General features: G+C 42.7%; 1 protein-coding gene, 2 long non-coding RNA genes and 8 other non-coding genes across 12 annotated transcripts; 1 reads left to right on the top strand and 10 right to left on the bottom strand.

Moving 5' to 3' along the window:
* Positions 1 to 10,278: 10,278 nt before the first annotated feature.
* On the bottom strand, positions 10,279 to 12,379 carry LOC120021499. Of its 2 annotated transcripts, none has more exons than XR_005472519.1 (6): positions 12,333 to 12,379; positions 12,046 to 12,105; positions 11,754 to 11,801; positions 11,473 to 11,509; positions 11,216 to 11,267; positions 10,279 to 11,000 (listed from the first exon to the last, which is right to left on the bottom strand). It is a non-coding gene; the product is annotated as an uncharacterized LOC120021499 (long non-coding RNA). The 2 variants fall into 2 exon arrangements; XR_005472518.1 differs by having other exon boundaries at positions 12,056 to 12,105.
* LOC120021935 lies at positions 11,071 to 11,144 on the bottom strand. Its single transcript, XR_005472570.1, has one exon. It is a non-coding gene; the product is annotated as a small nucleolar RNA SNORD65 (small nucleolar RNA).
* On the bottom strand, positions 11,341 to 11,415 carry LOC120021941. The gene has a single exon (XR_005472574.1). It is a non-coding gene; the product is annotated as a small nucleolar RNA SNORD65 (small nucleolar RNA).
* Positions 11,623 to 11,697, bottom strand: LOC120021940. The gene has a single exon (XR_005472573.1). It is a non-coding gene; the product is annotated as a small nucleolar RNA SNORD65 (small nucleolar RNA).
* Positions 11,904 to 11,978, bottom strand: LOC120021942. The gene has a single exon (XR_005472575.1). It is a non-coding gene; the product is annotated as a small nucleolar RNA SNORD65 (small nucleolar RNA).
* Positions 12,201 to 12,275, bottom strand: LOC120021938. The gene has a single exon (XR_005472572.1). It is a non-coding gene; the product is annotated as a small nucleolar RNA SNORD65 (small nucleolar RNA).
* Positions 12,380 to 12,671: 292 nt separating the features above from the next.
* Positions 12,672 to 14,304, bottom strand: LOC120021500. The gene is made up of 5 exons (XR_005472520.1): positions 14,082 to 14,304; positions 13,728 to 13,791; positions 13,384 to 13,428; positions 13,105 to 13,146; positions 12,672 to 12,721 (listed from the first exon to the last, which is right to left on the bottom strand). It is a non-coding gene; the product is annotated as an uncharacterized LOC120021500 (long non-coding RNA).
* Positions 12,831 to 12,916, bottom strand: LOC120021927. The gene has a single exon (XR_005472562.1). It is a non-coding gene; the product is annotated as a small nucleolar RNA SNORD49 (small nucleolar RNA).
* Positions 13,256 to 13,330, bottom strand: LOC120021936. The gene has a single exon (XR_005472571.1). It is a non-coding gene; the product is annotated as a small nucleolar RNA SNORD65 (small nucleolar RNA).
* Positions 13,925 to 13,998, bottom strand: LOC120021928. The gene has a single exon (XR_005472563.1). It is a non-coding gene; the product is annotated as a small nucleolar RNA SNORD49 (small nucleolar RNA).
* Positions 14,305 to 15,966: 1,662 nt separating the features above from the next.
* Positions 15,967 to 21,222, top strand: rab34b (RAB34, member RAS oncogene family b; the record flags this gene model as incomplete). Its single annotated transcript, XM_038964767.1, has 10 exons — positions 15,967 to 16,035; positions 17,208 to 17,299; positions 17,472 to 17,537; positions 19,755 to 19,856; positions 20,130 to 20,194; positions 20,308 to 20,359; positions 20,513 to 20,594; positions 20,705 to 20,795; positions 20,961 to 21,068; positions 21,161 to 21,222. Coding segments are annotated over 10 exons (789 nt in total), but the record flags the coding sequence as incomplete, so codon positions are not given.
* Positions 21,223 to 21,607: the final 385 nt, after the last annotated feature.

The following is a 21,607-nucleotide window of genomic DNA, read 5'->3' as shown; positions in this document are numbered from 1 at the left end:
CCCTGGTCTAGATTAATACCCCTGAGATGGGCTGTGAATACAGGCCCTGATGCATACCCCTTTAAAAAATGTAGCTATTGTAGTCTTCAGATTAAAATGTATTTTTACAGTCCATTTCAGATTAAATTTAACTTGGATTTATTTACAAATTGCATTCGAATAGTGTAACTTCATAATCAACCATAATACAAATATTGGGTGTATCACAAAGCATGACCATCAAACTGCCCAGCAAACCTTTAAAATCACCAATATTATTCTAGTTCAACACATTTTAAAGTGTAGCTTTATGGATGTGTATAGTCACCATACCCATTGCAAAAACTTCACACATTGATACTTAGGAACGTTCTCGCCAACTCTGAGATCTTGTTTTGTGACATCACTCCCGTGTTGCCGGAAAGGAAAGAAGTAATTGCTCACCTGATATTGTTCCGAATTTAAAACTGGTCAATGGGGAGAACTGCTGGATGCAAAAGACAATGCGACCCGTTTCTACGACTTTTATTACAAACAACTGTGCACAGGGAGACCAAAACGACACTTCTACAAGTATCGTAATAATCCTCTCCCTCTAGACGTAAAGCGGGTATATATATATACTCTTCCTCATCTGTTCGTCGTTTCATCCTTCCGTGCCTAGTTCCTTTGGGATTTTATAGACTATACATACAAATCATCCAAGTGCACAGAACATGTGATTAGATACCATAAACCCATAATAAACCTGCCCGACAGTCAGTGACCCTGAAGAGACATTACATCAATGTATTAAACAGATCATGCATCATACTTCTAATCATCGTCATTGGATACATATCTCAGCAGTATTTCGGCTACAAATTTCTTCTTAGACATCCTAATCTCACAACACCAGTGTTCTAAAAACACCAGGAAGTCCAATTTTCACACGATAAAAACGGCAACACTGTCCTTGGCGGTCCTTGTTCCTTCAGCAGTCTGACATCAATATTGAGTCTTAAAAATAAAGGAGAGCCGCACACTCTAGGAGCTCAGATGCAAAAATATTTAATTTACCAACGTTTCGACAGGCAAGCTGTCTTCATCAGGGTACAATCGCAGACACTGCGGGATGACTCGTTTATATATAGTGTCAAGACACACAGGTGTCTGTAATCATGGCCACGAGTGGCCTAATATCATTGGTTAATTTCTCAAATATTAAAATGGCATAGAAATAGCAGCATACAATAAATATAAACTTAATAAACTTATGGATAGGACAGCTTATGTAAATGAGTGTCATAGACAGCTGCTTGACAACACCTTTTACAAGAAACTCAGAAGTGACCCCACTTCTCAATTTCAGAATACTATCTTAACTGTCCTAGATGGGTATTTAGGTTGTGGTCAGATAACCAAAAAAGAACATGACTTTTTGGCTATTCAACACCCTAAAATTGCCACTTTCTATACTTTGCCGAAATTACACAAGAATGTTACAAAACCTCCAGGGCGCCCTATTGTAGCGGGCATTGATGCAGTAACGGCCCCTCTATCTACTTTTGTTGACTTTTTTATTAGACCACTCGCAGAACAGCTCCCCTCCTTTGTAAAGGACACCAGCAGTATGATCTCTATCATAGAATCTCTTGATCCTCTCCCTGAGAATACCTTGTTAGTTACTTTTGATGTTGAGTCGTTATACACAAATATTCCTCACGAGGGCGGTATTGAAGCTATGGAACATTTTCTTCTGCAACGTGACCCTAATAAACTACCTTCCAGTGAATGCATTATAACATTGGCTGAAATAGTACTTACACACAACTATTTCATGTTTCTAAATGATTTCTTTATTCAGACGAAGGGTACTGCTATGGGATCCCCCATGGCTCCTAACTATGCTAATTTGTATGTAGGTTACATGGAGAAACAGTCTATTTTCAATCCTCTCAAAAATGTTTTCTTGCCTAACATCATTATTTGGAAACGGTATATTGATTATATTTTTGTTCTATGGAGGAGTGATGCAAAACAGCTCCAGGCATTCCATGCTTTTCTTAACTCCTGTTCTGAGCACCTGAGATTTACTATGCAATCTGATACACGTCAAATCAGTTTTCTTGATCTTCTGATCTTGTGTGAAGATAATGTTCTAGACACTGATCTTTACAGGAAACCTACTGATCGTAACAGTTTGTTGAGGGCTGATAGTTGTCACCCACTTCCCTTGAAAAATAGTTTGCCCTACAGTCAATTCTGTCGAATCAAAAGAATTTGCAAAAAACAATCAGATTTCGACAGAAATATGGCTGAGTCGCAAAGAAAATTCAAGGAGAGGGGGTACAAAAATGATCAGATTAATATTGCCATTGAGAAAATTCAAAACAAAACATGACCTTTTTCAAGGGCAGTCTCGCAAAATGACGCATTCTTGTATTCTAACTACCCGCTATTCAAAGCGCTCTGAACAAATTAAGGGAATCGTTCACAAACATTGGCACATTCTAAAATCCGATGATAGTCTCGGTAATGTGTTTTCAGACCTTCCCTTGGTCGTGTTTTCGCGGGGCAGAAATCTCAGAGACCAATTGGTACACTCTGATTTGCCACCCCAAGATGTTCCTGAACAACGTCTATTTGCGCCCCTACTGGATGGAAATTATAAGTGTAATGGCTGTGCTCAATGCAATGGCACTTATAAATGCAGATCCTTCAAACACCCACAAACAGGGAAATCGATCCCAATCAAAGGTATTATTACGTGCTCCACTAAGGCAGTTATTTATCTTATAACTTGTCCTTGCGGTAACAATGTGGGTAAAACAAAGCGTGAATTAAAAGCATAGGCGGAAATCCCAGGGGGGACGGGGGGGACACGACCACCCCATCCTGGGAAAAATATGATTTGTCCCCCCCCAATATATCACTGTAAACATAACTATGTAATTTCAATAATATTAATAATACGCAATGAAAGCACTTGTGCTGATTATAGACACTTAATAGCGCGTTTTTAAGTTTCACAAGATTGCTACCCCCCCGCCCTTTGCCTCACAATGATTTGATCCACTGCCAGTTCTTAAGCTTGCAAGGTAATAGAGGGTTCGTATCTACTGTCCGAAAGGCACTCAATGTACGTAACTGACGTGAGGTAATCCAGTCAATCGCGCCATAGCAATGTATATACACTGCTCAAAAAAATAAAGGGAACACTTAAACAACACAATGTAACTCCAAGTCAATCACACTTCTGTGAAATCAAACTGTCCACTTAGGAAGCAACACTGATTGACAATAAATTTCACATGCTGTTGTGCAAATGGAATAGACAAAAGGTGGTAATTATAGGCAATTAGCAAGACACCCCCAATAAAGGAATGGTTCTGCAGGTGGTGACCACAGACCACTTCTCAGTTCCTATGCTTCCTGGCTGATGTTTTGGTCACTTTTGAATGCTGGCGGTGCTTTCACTCTAGTGGTAGCATGAGACGGAGTCTACAACCCACACAAGTGGCTCAGGTAGTGCAGTTCATCCAGGATGGCACATCAATGCGAGCTGTGGCAAAAAGGTTTGCTGTGTCTGTCAGCGTAGTGTCCAGAGCATGGAGGCGCTACCAGGAGACAGGCCAGTACATCAGGAGACGTGGAGGAGGCCGTAGGAGGGCAACAACCCAGCAGCAGGACCGCTACCTCCGCCTTTGTGCAAGGAGGTGCACTGCCAGAGCCCTGCAAAATGACCTCCAGCAGGCCACAAATGTGCATATGTCAGCATATGGTCTCACAAGGGGTCTGAGGATCTCATCTCGGTACCTAATGGCAGTCAGGCTACCTCTGGCGAGCACATGGAGGGCTGTGCGGCCCCACAAAGAAATGCCACCCCACACCATGACTGACCCACCGCCAAACCGGTCATGCTGGAGGATGTTGCAGGCAGCAGAACGTTCTCCACGGCGTCTCCAGACTCTGTCACGTCTGTCACATGTGCTCAGTGTGAACCTGCTTTCATCTGTGAAGAGCACAGTGGCGAATTTGCCAATCTTGGTGTTCTCTGGCAAATGCCAAACGTCCTGCACGGTGTTGGGCTGTAAGCACAACCCCCACCTGTGGACGTTGGGCCCTCATACCACCCTCATGGAGTCTGTTTCTGACCGTTTGAGCAGACACATGGACATTCGTGGCCTGCTGGAGGTCATTTTGCAGGGCTCTGGCAGTGCACCTCCTTGCACAAAGGCGGAGGTAGCGGTCCTGCTGCTGGGTTGTTGCCCTCCTACGGCCTCCTCCACGTCTCCTGATGTACTGGCCTGTCTCCTGGTAGCGCCTCCATGCTCTGGACACTACGCTGACAGACACAGCAAACCTTTTTGCCACAGCTGGCATTGATGTGCCATCCTGGATGAACTGCACTACCTGAGCCACTTGTGTGGGTTGTAGACTCCGTCTCATGCTACCACTAGAGTGAAAGCACCGCCAGCATTCAAAAGTGACCAAAACATCAGCCAGGAAGCATAGGAACTGAGAAGTGGTCTGTGGTCACCACCTGCAGAACCATTCCTTTATTGGGGGTGTCTTGCCAATTGCCTATAATTACCACCTTTTGTCTATTCCATTTGCACAACAGCATGTGAAATTTATTGTCAATCAGTGTTGCTTCCTAAGTGGACAGTTTGATTTCACAGAAGTGTGATTGACTTGGAGTTACATTGTGTTGTTTAAGTGTTCCCTTTATTTTTTTGAGCAGTGTATTTTTTTAATGTTGCAGGGTTCACACACTAGCTGAATTTGCAGAGCTAGCGCGCAAACTAAAGCAAACATTAACTATCAAGCTAGCTAGTACCTATTCCATTTATGTGGCGTCGTCAAAGATGGAATATTTGCTATCGTCAGTTTATTCTAAGATTAGCATGCAGCTGTAGTGCTTCAAAGTCCCTGTGATAAGGTTAGCGATAAACTGAAGTCCAAACTGAACAGAACTACACTCTTATACCATTGTCTTAAATATATTTAATGGTCTCGTTGCAAAAGCTAAATTGTCGCTAGTGAATTTTTTTTTTCTTCCCAACTTTATTTAACCAGGTAGCAAAGATTATAGCAAACACCACAGAAACGGAATTGGTGTTTGCTAGCTTTGCAAATTCAGCTATTGTTGGAAGCCTGCCAATATGAAACAAACTATGTTAAAATTTCAAAACGTTGCAGCATGTGTTGTGTAAATGTGTGTGTGCAGCTAGACCGGCCAGCCAGCCAGGTAGAAACATGTCAGAAAAAAGTAAAAAGACAGACAGAGTATTTTTCAGTACACCAAAACGCAAAGTAAGAACTCTAGTAGCCTAATATCTCAAAGACGAGTTGATAAAATGTTCATAAGAAAGAAGTGAAATGCTAATGGAAATGTTTCACAATGATGTCATTAGGCAGAGCAGGCAACAGATGGCACACAGACAGCAGAGCTGGGGACAGATATGCAGGGACAGATTGGCAGAGACAGGGAGTCTCAGGTAAGTTTGAGTCTTTGTTTGGCAACATTATGAAAGGTTCTCAATTTTTTTGATTTGTAAAATAGGGACATAATTGGAAAATGCCATGGATACCCCCACTCAACTTAAACTGGTGACTAAACTAAGATTTGTTTAAGGCAATGGTATTGCTGTTGTGATTAATTGTGTAGTTTTGGGTACCGGTAGTTAGGAGTACAGCAAACACCTTATTTCTTTTCTAGGAGACAGACTGTGAGTCAGTGAGGGTGGTGAAAGGGAAAGAGACTTCAGAGGACAGTGTCACAGCCACGGCAGGACCAGGTGTCACCCTTGTTGCCAGCAGCACCAGTATAGGGGACAGTGGCACAGCATCGTCCAGTTACCTCAGTGATGGCACAAAACCATATCAGCCACACCCACAATTTATAGAACCGCAAACTCTTGCAAACAGAGTGTTGACGTTTCAAGAGAGATGGTTTCGCGATTTCTCCTGGCTACATTATAATCCATCAATAAAAGGAGTGCTGTGTTTTCACTGTAGCCAAGGGTTTTCAAGCCAGCCATCTTTTGGCCAAAGAGCAGATGCTGCCTTCATTAGTGCAGGATTTAGGAACTGGAGAAAAGCCATTGAAAAATTCACAGCACATCAAAACTGCCAAACCCACCGCCACTTTGTAACTGTAACAGCACACCAGCTAAATCCAATCAGTGTCCAGTTATCCAGCGCGTGGGGTAAACAGCAGGAGGACGCAAGGCATTGCTTGATGAAAATTGTTAGTTCGGTGCGGCATGTAGTAAGACAGGGACAAGCCTTTAGAGGCCACACGGATGACAGTGGGAATTTATACCAGCTTTTGAAACTCAGGGCAGAAGAGGATGATCCCATTTTACTGAAGTGGTTAACAGAGCGTACCACAATGTACACAGGCCCCAAAGCACAGAATGAAATTCTGAACATCATGGTCAATACAGTCATTCGAGGCATTGCAGCTGAGATTAGGTCTCTTCCGATTGTACAATTTTCATTAATTGTTGATGGTACTCAAGATGTCTCTGGTGCTGAACAGGAGAATGTCTGTCTGCGTTATGTTGACCATGACCTTGTCCCTCACGAGGAGTTTATTGGGCTATACAGGGTGTCGGAGACAACAGGCGAGGGCATTGCGAAAGTGGCAACTGATGTGTTGTTGAGGCTCAATTTGCCCATGTCTGGCTTACGTGGGCAGAGTAACGATGGTGCCTCAAACATGGCAGGAAAATACACAGGTGCACAGGCAATTGTGAGGAGTGAGCAGCCATTAGCCCTCTATGTCCATTGTGGAGCACACTGTGTAAATCTGATTACACAGGCTGGCTGCTCAGCCTCCCCACTGATCCGGGATTCCCTTTCTTGGGTCCATCAGTTAGGTGTCCTCTATGGCCAGTCAGGAAAGTTTAAGAGCATGTTTGAATCAATTGCCACGTCCAAAGATACAAATCTGACCACCCTGAAACCCCTATGTCCAACAAGGTGGACTGTGCGGAATACTGCTATTAGAGCTGTGCTAGGGCAGTATGAGCGGGTACTCAGCAGCCTAGAGGAGATGTCACACTTGCCTCTGCTGTTCTTGGAGAGCTTGAATGTCTAAACATTTCACTGCAGAAGAAAACTCAGACTGTCTCTGGTATGCAGGCTGCAGTCGAGTGTGTGCGGTCATCTCTTAGGGGCAAGAGAAATGACGAAAGCTACCTTGCACTGTATGAGAAAGCAACAACTTTGATTGACTCTATTGATTCCATTGAGACGCACTCAAGACGATTTGCTGGCAAAGCAGTGGATCACTATAGGGCAGAATTTTTTTAAGTGTTGGATGGTGTGGAGGTTCAGTTTGGCGACCGTTTTGACCAGGACAGTCTAAACGTCCTGCAAAAGTTGGAAAGAGCGCTTCTCACGGGGGAGTTGGATGAGTCTCTAGATCAGTACCCTGAGCTGAACATAGATTCTCTTTCAGTGCAGATCCCTCTCTTTCACAACAAATACCCCTGTAGCAGCAGTGGAGAGGCAGCAGAGGTCCTCAGGAGGCTTCCAGTGGAGGTGAAGGGGTTGTTTGACCAAGTTGAGGTGCTGATCAGAATTTTGTTTGTGGTGCCAGTGTCTTCATGTGAGGCTGAGAGGAGTTTCAGTGCACTCCGCAGGTTAAATACTTGGCTACGGGCCAGCATGGGCCAAGAGAGACTGAATGGCGTAGTTGTCTGTAATGTACATAAAGACAGGCTGGACAGTCTCAAGAGGGAAAATATCTGCCAGCAATTTGTTGGATCCATTGAAACCCACAAACATATGTTCGGTTCTTTTGTTCAGTAGTGTGTATAGCAGTGGTTCTCAACCTTTTTGGGGTACTGGAACCCCTGCATATTTTGAGGCAAGGCAGGCAAGGTTTTCAGCGGTCCTCAGGGACCACCACCCCCTCTATTATATGTAAACTTACTGGAAACCTTGTGGTACTGACTACATTCATTACACTTTTTTATTTCACAGACACCTTGCAATTAGTCCATGGACCCCTGTTTGAGAACCCCTGGTGTAATTGATATTTGTTCTTTTGTTTAGTAGTTTTTAGTACATGACAGTACACTTACAAATTATTTATTTCATGTTATTTTATTTAAAATTGCATACTTTGTGTGACATACTTGTCCATAGCTGCTGTTTGAAGAGTTGAGACACTGACTGAAGGATATTTTGTTTGATTTATTTGGGTTTTTCATTGAAGTAGTTATATTGCTTTTAGAACTGTACTTATTTTAAGCTTTTTGTTCTTGTAAAGATATTGTAGTAGACACAGGCCAGGTGCACATATTTAATGACTATATAAATGTATCACAAAGCCAAATTAAAAGGTCAATTCAATACGGAGACCAACTTTGTGATGGTTCTCAATGGAGATTCTTTACGATGAGATCACACCATGTTCATTGTATTTATGAAAACTGCTCCCATACAGTGTACAGTACCATTGCCGCCTACTGGCCTTTCTTGATATTGCTGGTTGTAAGTACGAATACCTGCATACATACTGGACTGATGAGGAACACTGCTATAACTGTTATTAGTAGTAGTATTATGATTTAAACAAGTTGGGACAACCCTTCAGTTAACTACTGTACCTAACAATTATCCAGTAGTAGTGATTGTGGTCCCTCAATATACATTTAACATATTACAACGTAGGCTGTGTTACAGCACTACTTTTGGTGTCCCCCTCAGGAATTGCTCCTGAGAAAATTTCATGTAATTGTCCCCTCCAAGGTTGATATCAGATTTTCGCCCCTGATTAAAAGTACGTATCAGAGCATCGTAGCACCATTAGGTGCCAAAACTTGACTTAACCAGTTGCGGCCCACTTTTTGGAGGCAGGCCACTCGATTGTCTCTGCGTTATATTGGCATCGAACATGTCACCCTCCCTAGGAGAGGGGGTGACCTTGATCATTTATTGTTAAAACGAGAGGCTGCTTGGATCTTTAACTTAAAGACCCTTGCTCCCTTCGGTCTTAACGTGGACTTTGATCTGAAGCCATTCTTGTGATTGTTGTGACTTTGCCATTGTGGTTGTTTGTAGGCTTGTGTGGTCTTAAGTGAGTCTATGATCGTATGCTATCCATTTGTATTTATTGTATGCTGCTCTTTATGCCATTTTAATGTTTGAGAAATTAACCAATGATATTAGGCCACTCGTGGCCATGATTACAGACACCTGTGTGTCTTGACACTATATAAACGAGTCATCCCGTAGTGTCTGTGATTGTACCCTGATGAAGACAGCTTGCCTGTCGAAACGTTGGTAAATTAAATGCGTTTCTTTTCCTTCTAGATCAATATTGAGTCTAACATTCGAATTAACTCAATTTACACTGGCAGAACAGATTTAACAAAAGGGATAGTGTCTACGGAAAGTATTCAGACCCCTTGACTTTTTCCACATTTTGCTACGTTACAGCCTTATTCAAAAATTGATTAAATATATTTTTCCCTCAGCAATCCACACATTACCCCATAAGACAACGCGAAAACCAGCAGTAGCAACCAAATGTGGATTGTCAAGGTGTTTGAATACATTCTGAAGGCACTGTACATGTTAAGTGCATCAATAAATATTGGTTCTACACAGGCATTTCAATATTAATACTTTATGCATCCATTTATCACTTTTCAGGCAGATACATTGACACCACACTACCTACCAAGAGTTATATTTTTTTGTAGCTGCCTACATATCACAAACCGATGCTGGCACTAAGACTGCACTCAACGAGATGTATAAGGTCATAAATTAACATTCTCATCCAGAAGGGGCGCCCAGGGACCTTAATGCAGGCAAACGTAAATGCGTTACCCAACTGCGAACAGTATGTCACACGTGCAATGCGGGGGAGAGAACTTCACACAGATGCGTAGAAAGCTTTCCCTCGGCCTCCATTTGGAAAATCTGACCTCTAATACGAGGCGTCGAAGGCGCTATAAAAAAAAAAAAAATTGGCCAAAACCAGCCACTCAAGACATACTGTTCCGCTACTGCACCAGCACACGAAGTCCAGGTTGAAATGGCTGCATCCCCCAAGAATGCTAAACAAATGGCTACCTGAACTATTTGCATCGATCCCTTCAACGCTGCTTCTCAGCACCTTTATTTATGCATTGTCACTTTTTCCCCCTACATATCACCTGCATTGCCGGTTAAGGGCTTGCAAGTAAGCATTTCATGGTAATGTTTACTCCCTATTCAGCACGTGGCAATAAAAAGTGATTCGAGTCCCTGTGGTGGGCCCCCCTCTGAGACTTCTCAAACCTTGTTGCCTCGACCCCATTCCTTGCTCGTGCCGCAGCTGGTCTGACTTAAAAACGGACTTTCTACATGCTAACTTTCCACAGACTAAGTCCCCATCTACCCTTCATTGACCAACAGACAAGTAAATTAGTGACATTACAGTTTTTCAAGCTCGTAGCCAACAGGCTTAACTACAATGCTGATCTAGTCTCTTCTAACAGTCATTTGAGTCACCATACAAAGCAAAATTAACCACCCTTAAAGGCATATTTAACAGCCGTTTTAACCCATCCACCAACAGGTGGCCTTATTAAACCTCCATGTCTGTTTGAATTTCGCCTCCTGACTTAGTGACCTTACAGATAAGTGTGGGGTAGAGATAATAGGCTTCCATAACAAGGGTCAATACATAAAGTTCACATTTAAAAGTAATGTTTCAAATATTCAACTGACACAGGGTACTGTGTGTAGGCCAGTGACAACTTCAACCTAATTCATGTTAAATTCATGCTGTAACAAAATGTGGAATAGAGTCGAGGGGCTTGAACACGCTGAAGGCATATACAGAGTTATACTTCTTTAATAGGTTTAAGTTTCACAGTATAACATTTACACATCCCACAACCACCACTTATGTTCAGAAGTAAAGCACCACTGAACAAAACTCACAGAAAAGTTATTAATAAATTGCGGTGAATGAAGGGTTGGTTGGGGCTGAAATCAAGGGGCATCAAACAGCAGACAAGGAACACCTGAAATAAAATTGACTGCCATTAACTGAATGAAACAGTAAATTATCAAATGGTAAAGCATGTACTAATGTCTCAGAAAACCGAATGTCACCACCACACAATCTGCCGGTAATTCCAGCTATTTCAGTTTAGTGTTCATCATAGCATAAATAAGCAATTATTATTTTCTTCAAGCTGACCACAAGGCAGCTTGTTGACAGGGTGAACAGCCTTACCCCAGTCTACATGTCCACTTCTGAGACTGCAGGGATGTTATGTGAAGGTAACCTACATGAAAAGTAAAACCGTTTGAGTGAAAATGTACAATATCATAAGCAAATGACAAATCACAGCCTGTCATGTTCAGAAAACCGAATATCACCACTGTACAATCTGACGGTAATTCCAGCTATTTTCAGTTTAGGATTCATCACAACCAGACAGAGAAACAGAAGTGACAGGTGGGGTGTAGCCTGAGGGTGTGCGTATGTACCTTTCAGACTTTTCACAGCGTTAGTTCAGTTCCACACCTGTTCAAACAATCACAAGAGTCAAGATTTGAAAATGAATACAAACTAGGGGCCTAATCCATATGTTAAAAAAGACAAAACTAAAGTAGAAATGTAAAGTCACTGCTTGTCATGTTCAGAAAACCGAATATCACCACTGTACAATCTGACGGTAATTCCAGCTATTTTCAGTTTAGGATTCATCACAACTAGACAGCTAACCGAGAATGGGCCAGGTGAGGTGTAGACTGGGGTGGTCATGTACCTTTAAAGATGTCTCCACTCCATCCACATCCTTGATTCAGCTCCACACCTGTTCAAAACCACCATAAAGCAACATTAGAAAAGGAACGCAATCAAATGGAGTTCGTAACAGTAAATTAAATACATTAGGAATTGAGTCACTGCCTGTCATGTTCAGAAAACCGAATATCACCACTGTACAATCTGACGGTAATTCCAGCTATTTTCAGTTTGGGATTCATCACAACAAGATTAGACAGCTACCCAGAGAACGGGACAGTTGAGGTGTAGACTTAAATGGGTGTTAGTCTGACCTAGTCTGACCTTGGCAGATGGAGTCTCCATGCCATCAACTCATTGGGGCAGCTTCACACCTGTTAAATATCATAAGGGTTATGAAAATGAGTAAAATCAACTACTCATTAGCAGTTCTTAGAGAACTACAGAATAGAAAATCACTGCCTGTCGTGTTCAGAAAACCGAATATCACCACTGTACAATCTGACGGTAATTCCAGCTATTTTCAGTTTAGGATTCATCACAACTAGACAGTTACCTATAGTCAGTGTCTCAAAGGATGGAGTGGGTGTGGTAGTCTTACCCTTTGAGGTGTTGTCTCCACCATTAAGTCATTTGGGTGGAGTCTCCTGTTTAAAAATAATCATAGGGGTTATGAGAATCTATACAAGCAGTAACCACCTCTGTGCATGATGATCTAAGCAGCTTTGTGACTCAGTAGTTGAAATAAAGTCATCAGTTGTCGCATCAAACTCTTCCTATTCAAGCTTCATCACTGACAGAGCTGTGGCTACGGTGCCTCTGATCGAAGATTTGAACAGAGAACTAGATACGAAGTTCTTCAAATTAAACTCGTACTAATTTGCCATTGAATACATTACTAGTCAGGCCTAACTAAAAAAAATTAGGTTTAATTTACTTGCCATGTGTGTATGGTTCAGCCACGGGCCATGAGGGAGTAGTCTCCCAAATCTAGAACAAAACATACAATTTCATCAAAGCATTGACAGGACCAGCATTTCAACAGTGTTAGCTAACTTAGAGAGCAATGCATCTATTGAGGTGGCTTTCATTGTTCATGGATCAGATGGCTAGCAAGCTAACCGTTTAGGAATCTTCGTCAGTTTCGCATCGGACGGCACTTCCTATATCGGTATCATCACATCCACAAACTGTCCAAATAAGCCACTTGTTACTGGCCAACTTCCTCACCAAGTCACACCAGCATGGTTTAAGTTTCTATAATATCACTACTGTACTATTGACAGTAAATCCAGCTATTTTTTTTGGTTTAGGATTCATCACAACCAGACTGCCAGAGAAGGGGGCCATCGGGGTGTGTTAATGTAATGTACCTTTTCAGATGCCTCCACACCATCCTTGGTTCTGTTGCACACCTATTTAAACCCACCATAAGTAAACATTAGAATAGGAACACAATCAACCGCAGTTCATAAGGAACAGGAAATTGACTAGAGTATGAAAATTAAAGTCACTGCCTGTCATGTTCAGAAAACCGAATATCACCACTGTACAATCTGACGGTAATTCCAGCTATTTTCAGTTTAGGATTCATCACAATCAGACAGTTATAGTCAGTGTCTCAAAGGATGGAGTGGGTGTCGTAGTCTTACCTTTCCAGGTTAAGTCTCCTTGTAATCAAGTAATTCGGGCAGCGTCTGTTTAAAACAATCATAGGGGTTATGATCATCTATAAAAGCAATAACCTAAACTTTATTCAGGAGATAACAACTTTGCTGCTCAGAAGTAAGCGAAATAACGAATTCATTTTTTTCAGCAAACTCCTCCTAATCAAGCTTTCGTCACTGAAAGCGCTGTGGCCATAAATAGTGACTATCCAATGAATTGATCAGACTAGATAACAGTTAGTTGAAATTATAAACAAATCTTAGGTGTGCCATGGAATAGCCAACAATAGTCAGGCCTAGCTAGCGGGTAAAATTCCAGTTGAATATACCTGCCATGTGCGCAGACATTGGCGTGTCCGGCTTCAGTTCAGTCCACATAGGCCAGGTAGACAACTAGAACAAAATGTTAAATGTGTTAATGCATTTGGACTAGCATTTTAAATTGTGTTAGCAAAATGAGGGCACTGCATCTGGTGGTGGTAACTGGCTGGTTTTCCGTGCTCGTGGATCAGATGGCTAGCTAGCAAGCTAGCTAACCGTTTAGGAATCTTCGTCAGTTTCGCATCGGACGGCACTTCCTATATCGGTATCATCACATCCATAAACTAACAAAATAAACCACTTGTTAACTCGAATGCATTAGCAGCAAGCTAACTAATTAATATCCTTGCATATAGACTTACCCCGGCATGGTTCCAAAACGTTGAGAGGTACCCACGTGCATGGTTCTGCAAGTCCCCATGCTACTGTTAACTACTTAACTAATAACTAGGGCAGGAGCAGGGCAAGACTCAAGTGGCAGCACTATACCAATAAGTTGATACTAAAAAGCATTTATGTCATATCAACTTCCATAACGCAGAGGACGTTCTGCTTCAGCAAGTCAACCACTGGACTCATCGGAGAGGCGGAGGCGAGAGAGAGAGAATAAACGTCGCCAGTCAGGTATTTATAGTGCACCGGTGACGTACACCACAAATGCAGTCGGCTGACGTTTACGTAAGGCACAACGCTGGTAGGACGTCATCCAATGTGTGTGTTCCCTTCCCAACCAATCACTGCACACTTTACCAAAAGTCGTGTCAAGCGTGAGAATAATGAATATAAACATTTTATTCCAACTACTCTAGAGTGAAGCAGAGATAAGCATTGGTTAAACCTTCATCATATCAGCTGTCCCAAATAGTATGTCAATGTCTTTTACTTGTATGTGGGTAAAATGAAATCATCAATCATTAAAAAAAATGTTTTTAAATGGAAATATTGTACTTTTATTTGTCGTTGATATTAAGGGGATTTGATTGTTCTATATGAAGTTCAAAATGTGCATACTTAAAATGTTTCACACAAGGCTAGCGCGTACTTCAGGACAGCTCACCCGCGCCTAGCTCTGGTCCAGGGCGTAGTACGTGTTCCTTAATCATGTAAGAACGGGCACTACGCCCTGGACTAGAGCTAACCCACTCATTGGGAGCCTTCTGAGAGGGTTGAGCTAAAACGGAGGTTCATAATTTGAGTCATCTGTTTCAACTGCTGAGTTCGCAGCTCTGGTCTGCTGCTCACTAGCTGTCTTAGGGTGGATGTAGGCAGCACTAGGGGACTTTCTGTTAGTGAAAAATACATAATGTGAGTTTAGTAGAATATATAGTGTTCTACCGCAACCTATTGACGAATTGGAGTTTACTTTTCGCACTTTCAGTGCACTTGCAAGGTAAAATATTATTCTTTATAATTATATGATTTTCTATCATGCCAATGAAGCCTTGATGAAGCGATAGTCCATCTTCATGACAACACTATAATTTGAGTTTAGTTTATTTTCACCAATTCTACATGTTGCTTGGTTTTTAGCTGTGCTATAGATGGTCTGTAATCATGTTTTAGGAGATTACGATACCATGTTTTACTGCATAAGCTTTCCTTTTCATCGCTCCTTCATGATCTTAGATGTGTAAACTTAATAATATAATGTGTAAAAGACTAGAATGGCAGCGTGTTCAGTCCTTTGATCTGGCTGCATGTGATCGTAAAGTCAGGGAGACAAATAATGACATGTAAGAGTCTCTACTTCCTTCCCCTTAGCAGGGTTTGTATTTGGTTGCTATAGTTGCCAGGTGAATGGACAAGGCTGAGTTGCCACGGTGACACTGTATACTTTTACACCCGACAAAGCAAATCAGAGGGCCGATATGCGCCATGCAGGCAGTTTGTTAGTTTACTCTGATGTGCAGACAGCTGCCAGTGGTCTTTTGCATTGAGGCGTCAGCTAGGAGATTCAGGGGACACTTTTTCTGTTGGTGTCAGACTATAGATTAGGCTACACATCAGGTTACACTAATGTTCAGTTATTCCTTCTCTTTCAGCTGTTTTAACGTTTAAGCCGTTCCAGGGATAAGCCCCTATTCACTCTACTCTACATCTGTATGTGAGAGAGAGAGATAGTGTTTCTGTGTATTTGTCCTGTCTGAGTGTGATTGTCTGCCTATGATTGTTTGAGCGTGTGCGACTGGGTCTCTTGTGTGTGTGATTGTTTGATTGTGTGCGCGTCTATGTATATCCATACCACCCCATAACTTCCACTTGACGAACATGTTGCCACCTGTGAGGAGAGACCGCATCATCGCTCAGCTTCCAGAGGTGACACACACACACACACACACACACACACACACACACACACACACACACACACACACACACACACACACACACACACACACACACACACACACTGCGGTTCTTGTATGTGTTCACAATGGAATGTGTAGACTAGAGCAGGGATCATCACCTAGATACAGCCATTGGACGATTTTTTTCTTGAGGGTATGGTCGGGGACCTCAACATGATTACAAATCATTTGTAGACTGCAAATTGTCCGCAAGAAGCCCAAACAGATATAATATTTGACTAAAACATAATAATTTCAAAACTTTCTTCCATTTGTATATGATCACATGTCTATTATGCGTGGGAATACTTGGGAACAGATTTCACAAATTAAAATCAATTGGAGCTAATTTCCTGGTGTTTGTACAACATTTTTACGTCCAACAATAATAAAAAATAAAATAATAATATAATTATTGTAATTATTTTTGGATCAGAAAACATGGGGGAACAAATAAAACCACCAGGCTGCCAGTTGGGGAAACATGGCCTGGAGTCTTTTGTGTCACACGTACACACCACCTCAGATTCTAATCTAATAATGTGTCTCTGTAACACAGTGACGAACCCTTTCAGAGTTCTGGAACCCTGTACTGAAGCAGATGATTTGACAGTGCTGTGTGCTCATTTACGGGTTATTAGTCTGTTTCACACACCTAATGTTCTTAGTTTTGTTCAGGACTCGGTCACTGGCTCGTGCTAATGTGCCAGAATTGAAGAGATTCCATTCCACATCCCCACAAGGCAGTTGTCCTTCTAGCTTCTGATTTCTGTGTGATGCAAAGCTGATATACTTTCTTGAGTTGACATCTTGTTTAAACCTCTCTCTCTCTCTCTCTCTCTCTCTCTGTCTCTCTCTGTCTCTCTCTCTCTCTCTCTCTCTCTCTCTCTCTCTCTCTCTGTCTCTCTCTGCCTCTCTCTGTCTCTCTCTCTCTCTCTCTCTCTCTCTCTCTGTCTCTCTGCCTCTCTGTCTCTCTCTCTCTCTCTCTCTCTCTCTCTGCCTCCCTGTCTCTCTCTGTCTCTCTCTCACCTCTCTGTCTCTCTCTCTCTCACCTCTCTGTCTCTCTCTCTCTCTCTCGCTCTCTGTCTCTCTCTCTCTGTCTCTCTCTCTGTCTCTCTCTCTCTTTCTCTCTCTGTGTAGTGTTTTACCCCAGCCGCAGCGCTACACACTAAAGATGTCTTCCACTCGCAGGTCAAGGCTGCCTGTCAGGGGCAAAAGACGGGCGCAGTGGGGTGAGATGAACACACACACACACACACACACACACACACACACACACACACACACACACACACACACACACACACACACACACACACACACACACACACACACACACACACACACACACACATTTGTATATTATCAGTGTTTAACTGGACTGTTCTCTTTATGTGTCTGTAGCTTTAACATCGCCAAGGTGATTGTGGTAGGGGATGTGGCAGTTGGGAAGACATGTCTGCTCAGCAGGTAAGGAATCACTACAGTCTATGGCTGCATATGAAATGGCACCTTACTCCATATTTAGTTCACTACTTTTGAGAGAGTCCTATGGGCCATTTGGGAAACAGTCTATTACAGATCTTATCCCCCAGGGGGCACGCTGATCTCCCTCAGGATGTGTACTTGCCAATTAAAAATACTACTGACCATTTCACTTCCTGTTAGTCAGTTGTTGCCATGACACCCAGGAGAATCCACACACAGCAGAGCACCTGCCTCTTCTGAAAGCAGCAAAACTGTTACCCCTGCTCTCCCCAGCTTGGGATAATAGAGACTGATTGTTGACTAATTGATTGACTTGTGGGTTTGATTATTGGCATATTCTCCTGAAAAGTTGCTATTTATAGTCATAGCTTTGGGTACATGAAGAAGTATACAGTATGGTAAACTCTTAATGTCGTAATGTTTCCTCTCTATTCTATTCTGTTACTGTCCTGTTACTCTTCTGTTACTGTCCTGTTACTCTTCTGTTACTGTCCTGTTACTCTTCTGTTACTGTCCTGTTACTCTTCTGTTACTGTCCTGTTACTGTCCTGTTACTGTCATTTTACTCTTCTGTTACTATTCTGTTACTGTCCTGTTACTGTCATTTTACTCTTCTGTTACTATTCTGTTACTGTCCTGTTACTGTCTTGTTACCGTTGTGTTACTGTCCTGTTAATGTTTTGTTGCTGTCATGTTACTGTCCTGTTACTGTCCTGTTACCGTTGTGTTACTGTCCTGTTACTGTCCTGTTACCGTCATGTTACTGTCCTGTTACTGTCATAGTTATGTTACTGTTGTGTTAATGTACTGTTACCGTCGTGTTACTGTCCTGTTACCGTTGTGTTACTGTACTGTTACTGTCCTGTTACTGTCCTGTTACTGTCCTGTTACCGTTGTGTTACTGTCCTGTTACTGGTCTGTTACCGTCGTGTTACTGTCCTGTTACTGTCCTGTTACCGTTGTGTTACTGTCCTGTTACTGCCCTGTTACCGTCGTGTTACTGTCGTGTTACTGTCCTGTTACCATTGTGTTACTGTCCTGTTACTGTCCTGTTAATGTTTTGTTGCTGTCATGTTACTGTCTTGTTACTGTCCTGTTACCGTCCTGTTACTGTTGTATTACTGTCCTATTGCTGTTCTGTTAACGTTTTGTTGCTGTCATGTTACTGTCCTGTTACTGTCCTGTTACTGTTCTGTTACCGTTGTGTTACTGTCCTGTTACTGTCCTGTTACTGTTCTGTTACTGTTCTGTTACCGTTGTGTTACTGTCCTGTTACTGTCCTGTTACTGTTCTGTTACCGTTGTGTTACTGTCCTGTTACTGTCCTGTTACTGTCCTGTTACTGTTCTGTTACCGTTGTGTTACTGTCCTGTTACTGTTCTGTTACTGTCCTGTTACTGTTCTGTTACCGTTGTGTTACTGTCCTGTTACTGTTCTGTTACCGTTGTGTTACTGTCCTGTTACTGTCCTGTTACAGTTGTGTTACTGTCCTGTTACTGTCCTGTTACCGTTGTGTTACTGTCCTGTTACTGTTCTGTTACCGTTGTGTTACTGTCCTGTTACTGTCCTGTTACCGTTGTGTTACTGTCCTGTTACCGTTGTGTTACTGTCCTGTTACTGTCCTGTTACCGTTGTGTTACTGTCCTGTTACCGTTGTGTTACTGTCCTGTTACCGTTGTGTTACTGTCCTGTTACCGTTGTGTTACTGTCCTGTTACCGTTGTGTTACTGTCCTGTTACCGTTGTGTTACTGTCCTGTTACCGTCCTGTTACCGTTGTGTTACTGTCCTGTTACCGTTGTGTTACTGTCCTGTTACCGTTGTGTTACTGTCCTGTTACCGTTGTGTTACTGTCCTGTTACCGTTGTGTTACTGTCCTGTTACCGTTGTGTTACTGTCCTGTTACCGTCCTGTTACCGTTGTGTTACTGTCCTGTTACCGTTGTGTTACTGTCCTGTTACCGTTGTGTTACTGTCCTGTTACCGTTGTGTTACTGTCCTGTTACCGTCCTGTTACCGTTGTGTTACTGTCCTGTTACTGTTCTGTTAATGTTTTGTTGCTGTCCTGTTACCGTCCTGATACTGTCTATATATTACTCAGGTGCTGCGAGAACAGACGTTAGTCACCCAAGACAGGGACTGTAATAACGACATTGATTATGTTATATTCCACCCCCCCCCCCCTCTCTCTGTCTCTCCACAGGTTCTGTAAGGACTCTTTTGATAAGAACTATAAGGCCACCATCGGAGTGGATTTTGAGATGGAGCGGTTTGAAGTGTTGGGGGTGCCTTTCAGTTTACAGCTGTGAGTAGTACGCACACACACACGCGCACGCGCACACGCACACGCACACACACGCGCGGGCGCGCGCATGCACACACACACACACACACACACACACACACACACACACACACACACACACACACACACACACACACACACACACACACACACACACACACACACACTTCACACACTTCACATTCATCATCCTCACCCTTTCCTCATCAATTGTCGTCTGTTGCCTCTTGCTCTCTCTCCCTTTCTCTCTGTTTCTCTCTCTCTCTCTCTCAGATGGGACACAGCGGGTCAGGAGAGGTTCAAGTGCATCGCCTCCACATATTACAGAGGAGCACAAGGTACTAAAACAAACACACACGTATGTTATAGGAAGCCCTTAATAGATGTATTGTGGTGATGCCTGCAGCCTGTCTCTTCTCTAATGTGTGTTGTTCTCCTGGTTTCTCTCAAGCCATCATAGTGGTATTTGACCTGAGCTGTGTGACCTCTCTGGACAACGCCAGGTAAGAGATGCCAACATATTACATGTTGTTCACATCTGTAGCATCCAGATAGAATGGCTTTTCATCATAGTATCTCAGTATCAGTCAATTTCTATGTTAGACTACTTTATTGCATGTGATAGACATATTATGTGTGTCTGTACGCGCGTTCAGGCAGTGGCTGGAGGATGCTATGAAGGAGAACGATCCCTCCAGTGTTCTGCTGTTCCTGGTCGGAACCAAGAAGGACCTCAGTGTGAGTCTGATGGAAAAGATCTAACCTGACTAAAGACAGCACAAAGGATCTGTCATTGATTGATTTAAAGATGAAGTATTTCAAACTGTATCCCCCCCTCTCTCACTCAGTCTCCTGATCAGTTGGCCTACATGGAGCAGGAGGCCATTAGACTGTCAGAGGAGATCAGAGCAGAGTACTGGACTGTGTCTGCTAAGTCAGGTAGTGCTGGGAATACACACACAAACACAGACTCACACATAACATCCTCTGGTTTACTCCCTAGTGTCCCCCATCATATTCCATTCTATCTCTGTGTGTGTTTTGCTTTCTTCCTCCCCTCAAACACACTCCCCTCCTCTCTCTCTCTCTCTCTCTTTCTCTCAGGGGAGAGTATCAGGGAGTTTTTCTTCCGGGTAGCGTCTCTAACCTTTGAGGCCAATGTGCTGGCAGAGCTCGAGAAGACTGGCTCCAGACGTGTTGGTGACATTATCAGTACGTTTATTTTATTACATGTAGGAGACAGTAGCAACGTCTTTCTGTTTACTCTCCTTTATTCTCACGTTATAGCAACATGTTTCCTGCAGGAATCACAGAGAGCACAGAAGAAGAGTACAAACCAACCAAGAGGAAAGCAACCTGCTGCTGATGGGGAAGGATACACTTCACACACAGGACAACACTACACAGGACAACACAGGACAACACTACACAGGACAACACTACACAGGACAACACAGGACAACACTACACAGAAAGACACAATACAGGACAACACAACAACACTACACTACACAGGACAACACAACACATCACTACACTACACAGGACAACACAACACATCACTACACAGGACAACACAACACATAACACTACACTACACAGGACAACACAACACATAACACTACACTACACAGGACAACACAACACATAACACTACACTACACAGGACAACACAACACATAACACTACACAGGAAAACACAACACATAACACTACACAGAAAAACACAACACAACACAGGACAACACAAT

This window comes from Salvelinus namaycush, chromosome 26 (assembly GCF_016432855.1).
Source record: "Salvelinus namaycush isolate Seneca chromosome 26, SaNama_1.0, whole genome shotgun sequence".
In the NCBI taxonomy this organism is placed as follows: domain Eukaryota; kingdom Metazoa; phylum Chordata; class Actinopteri; order Salmoniformes; family Salmonidae; genus Salvelinus; species Salvelinus namaycush.
Note: the sequence above shows the minus strand (reverse complement) of the source record. Positions and strands in the feature narration are given on the sequence as shown.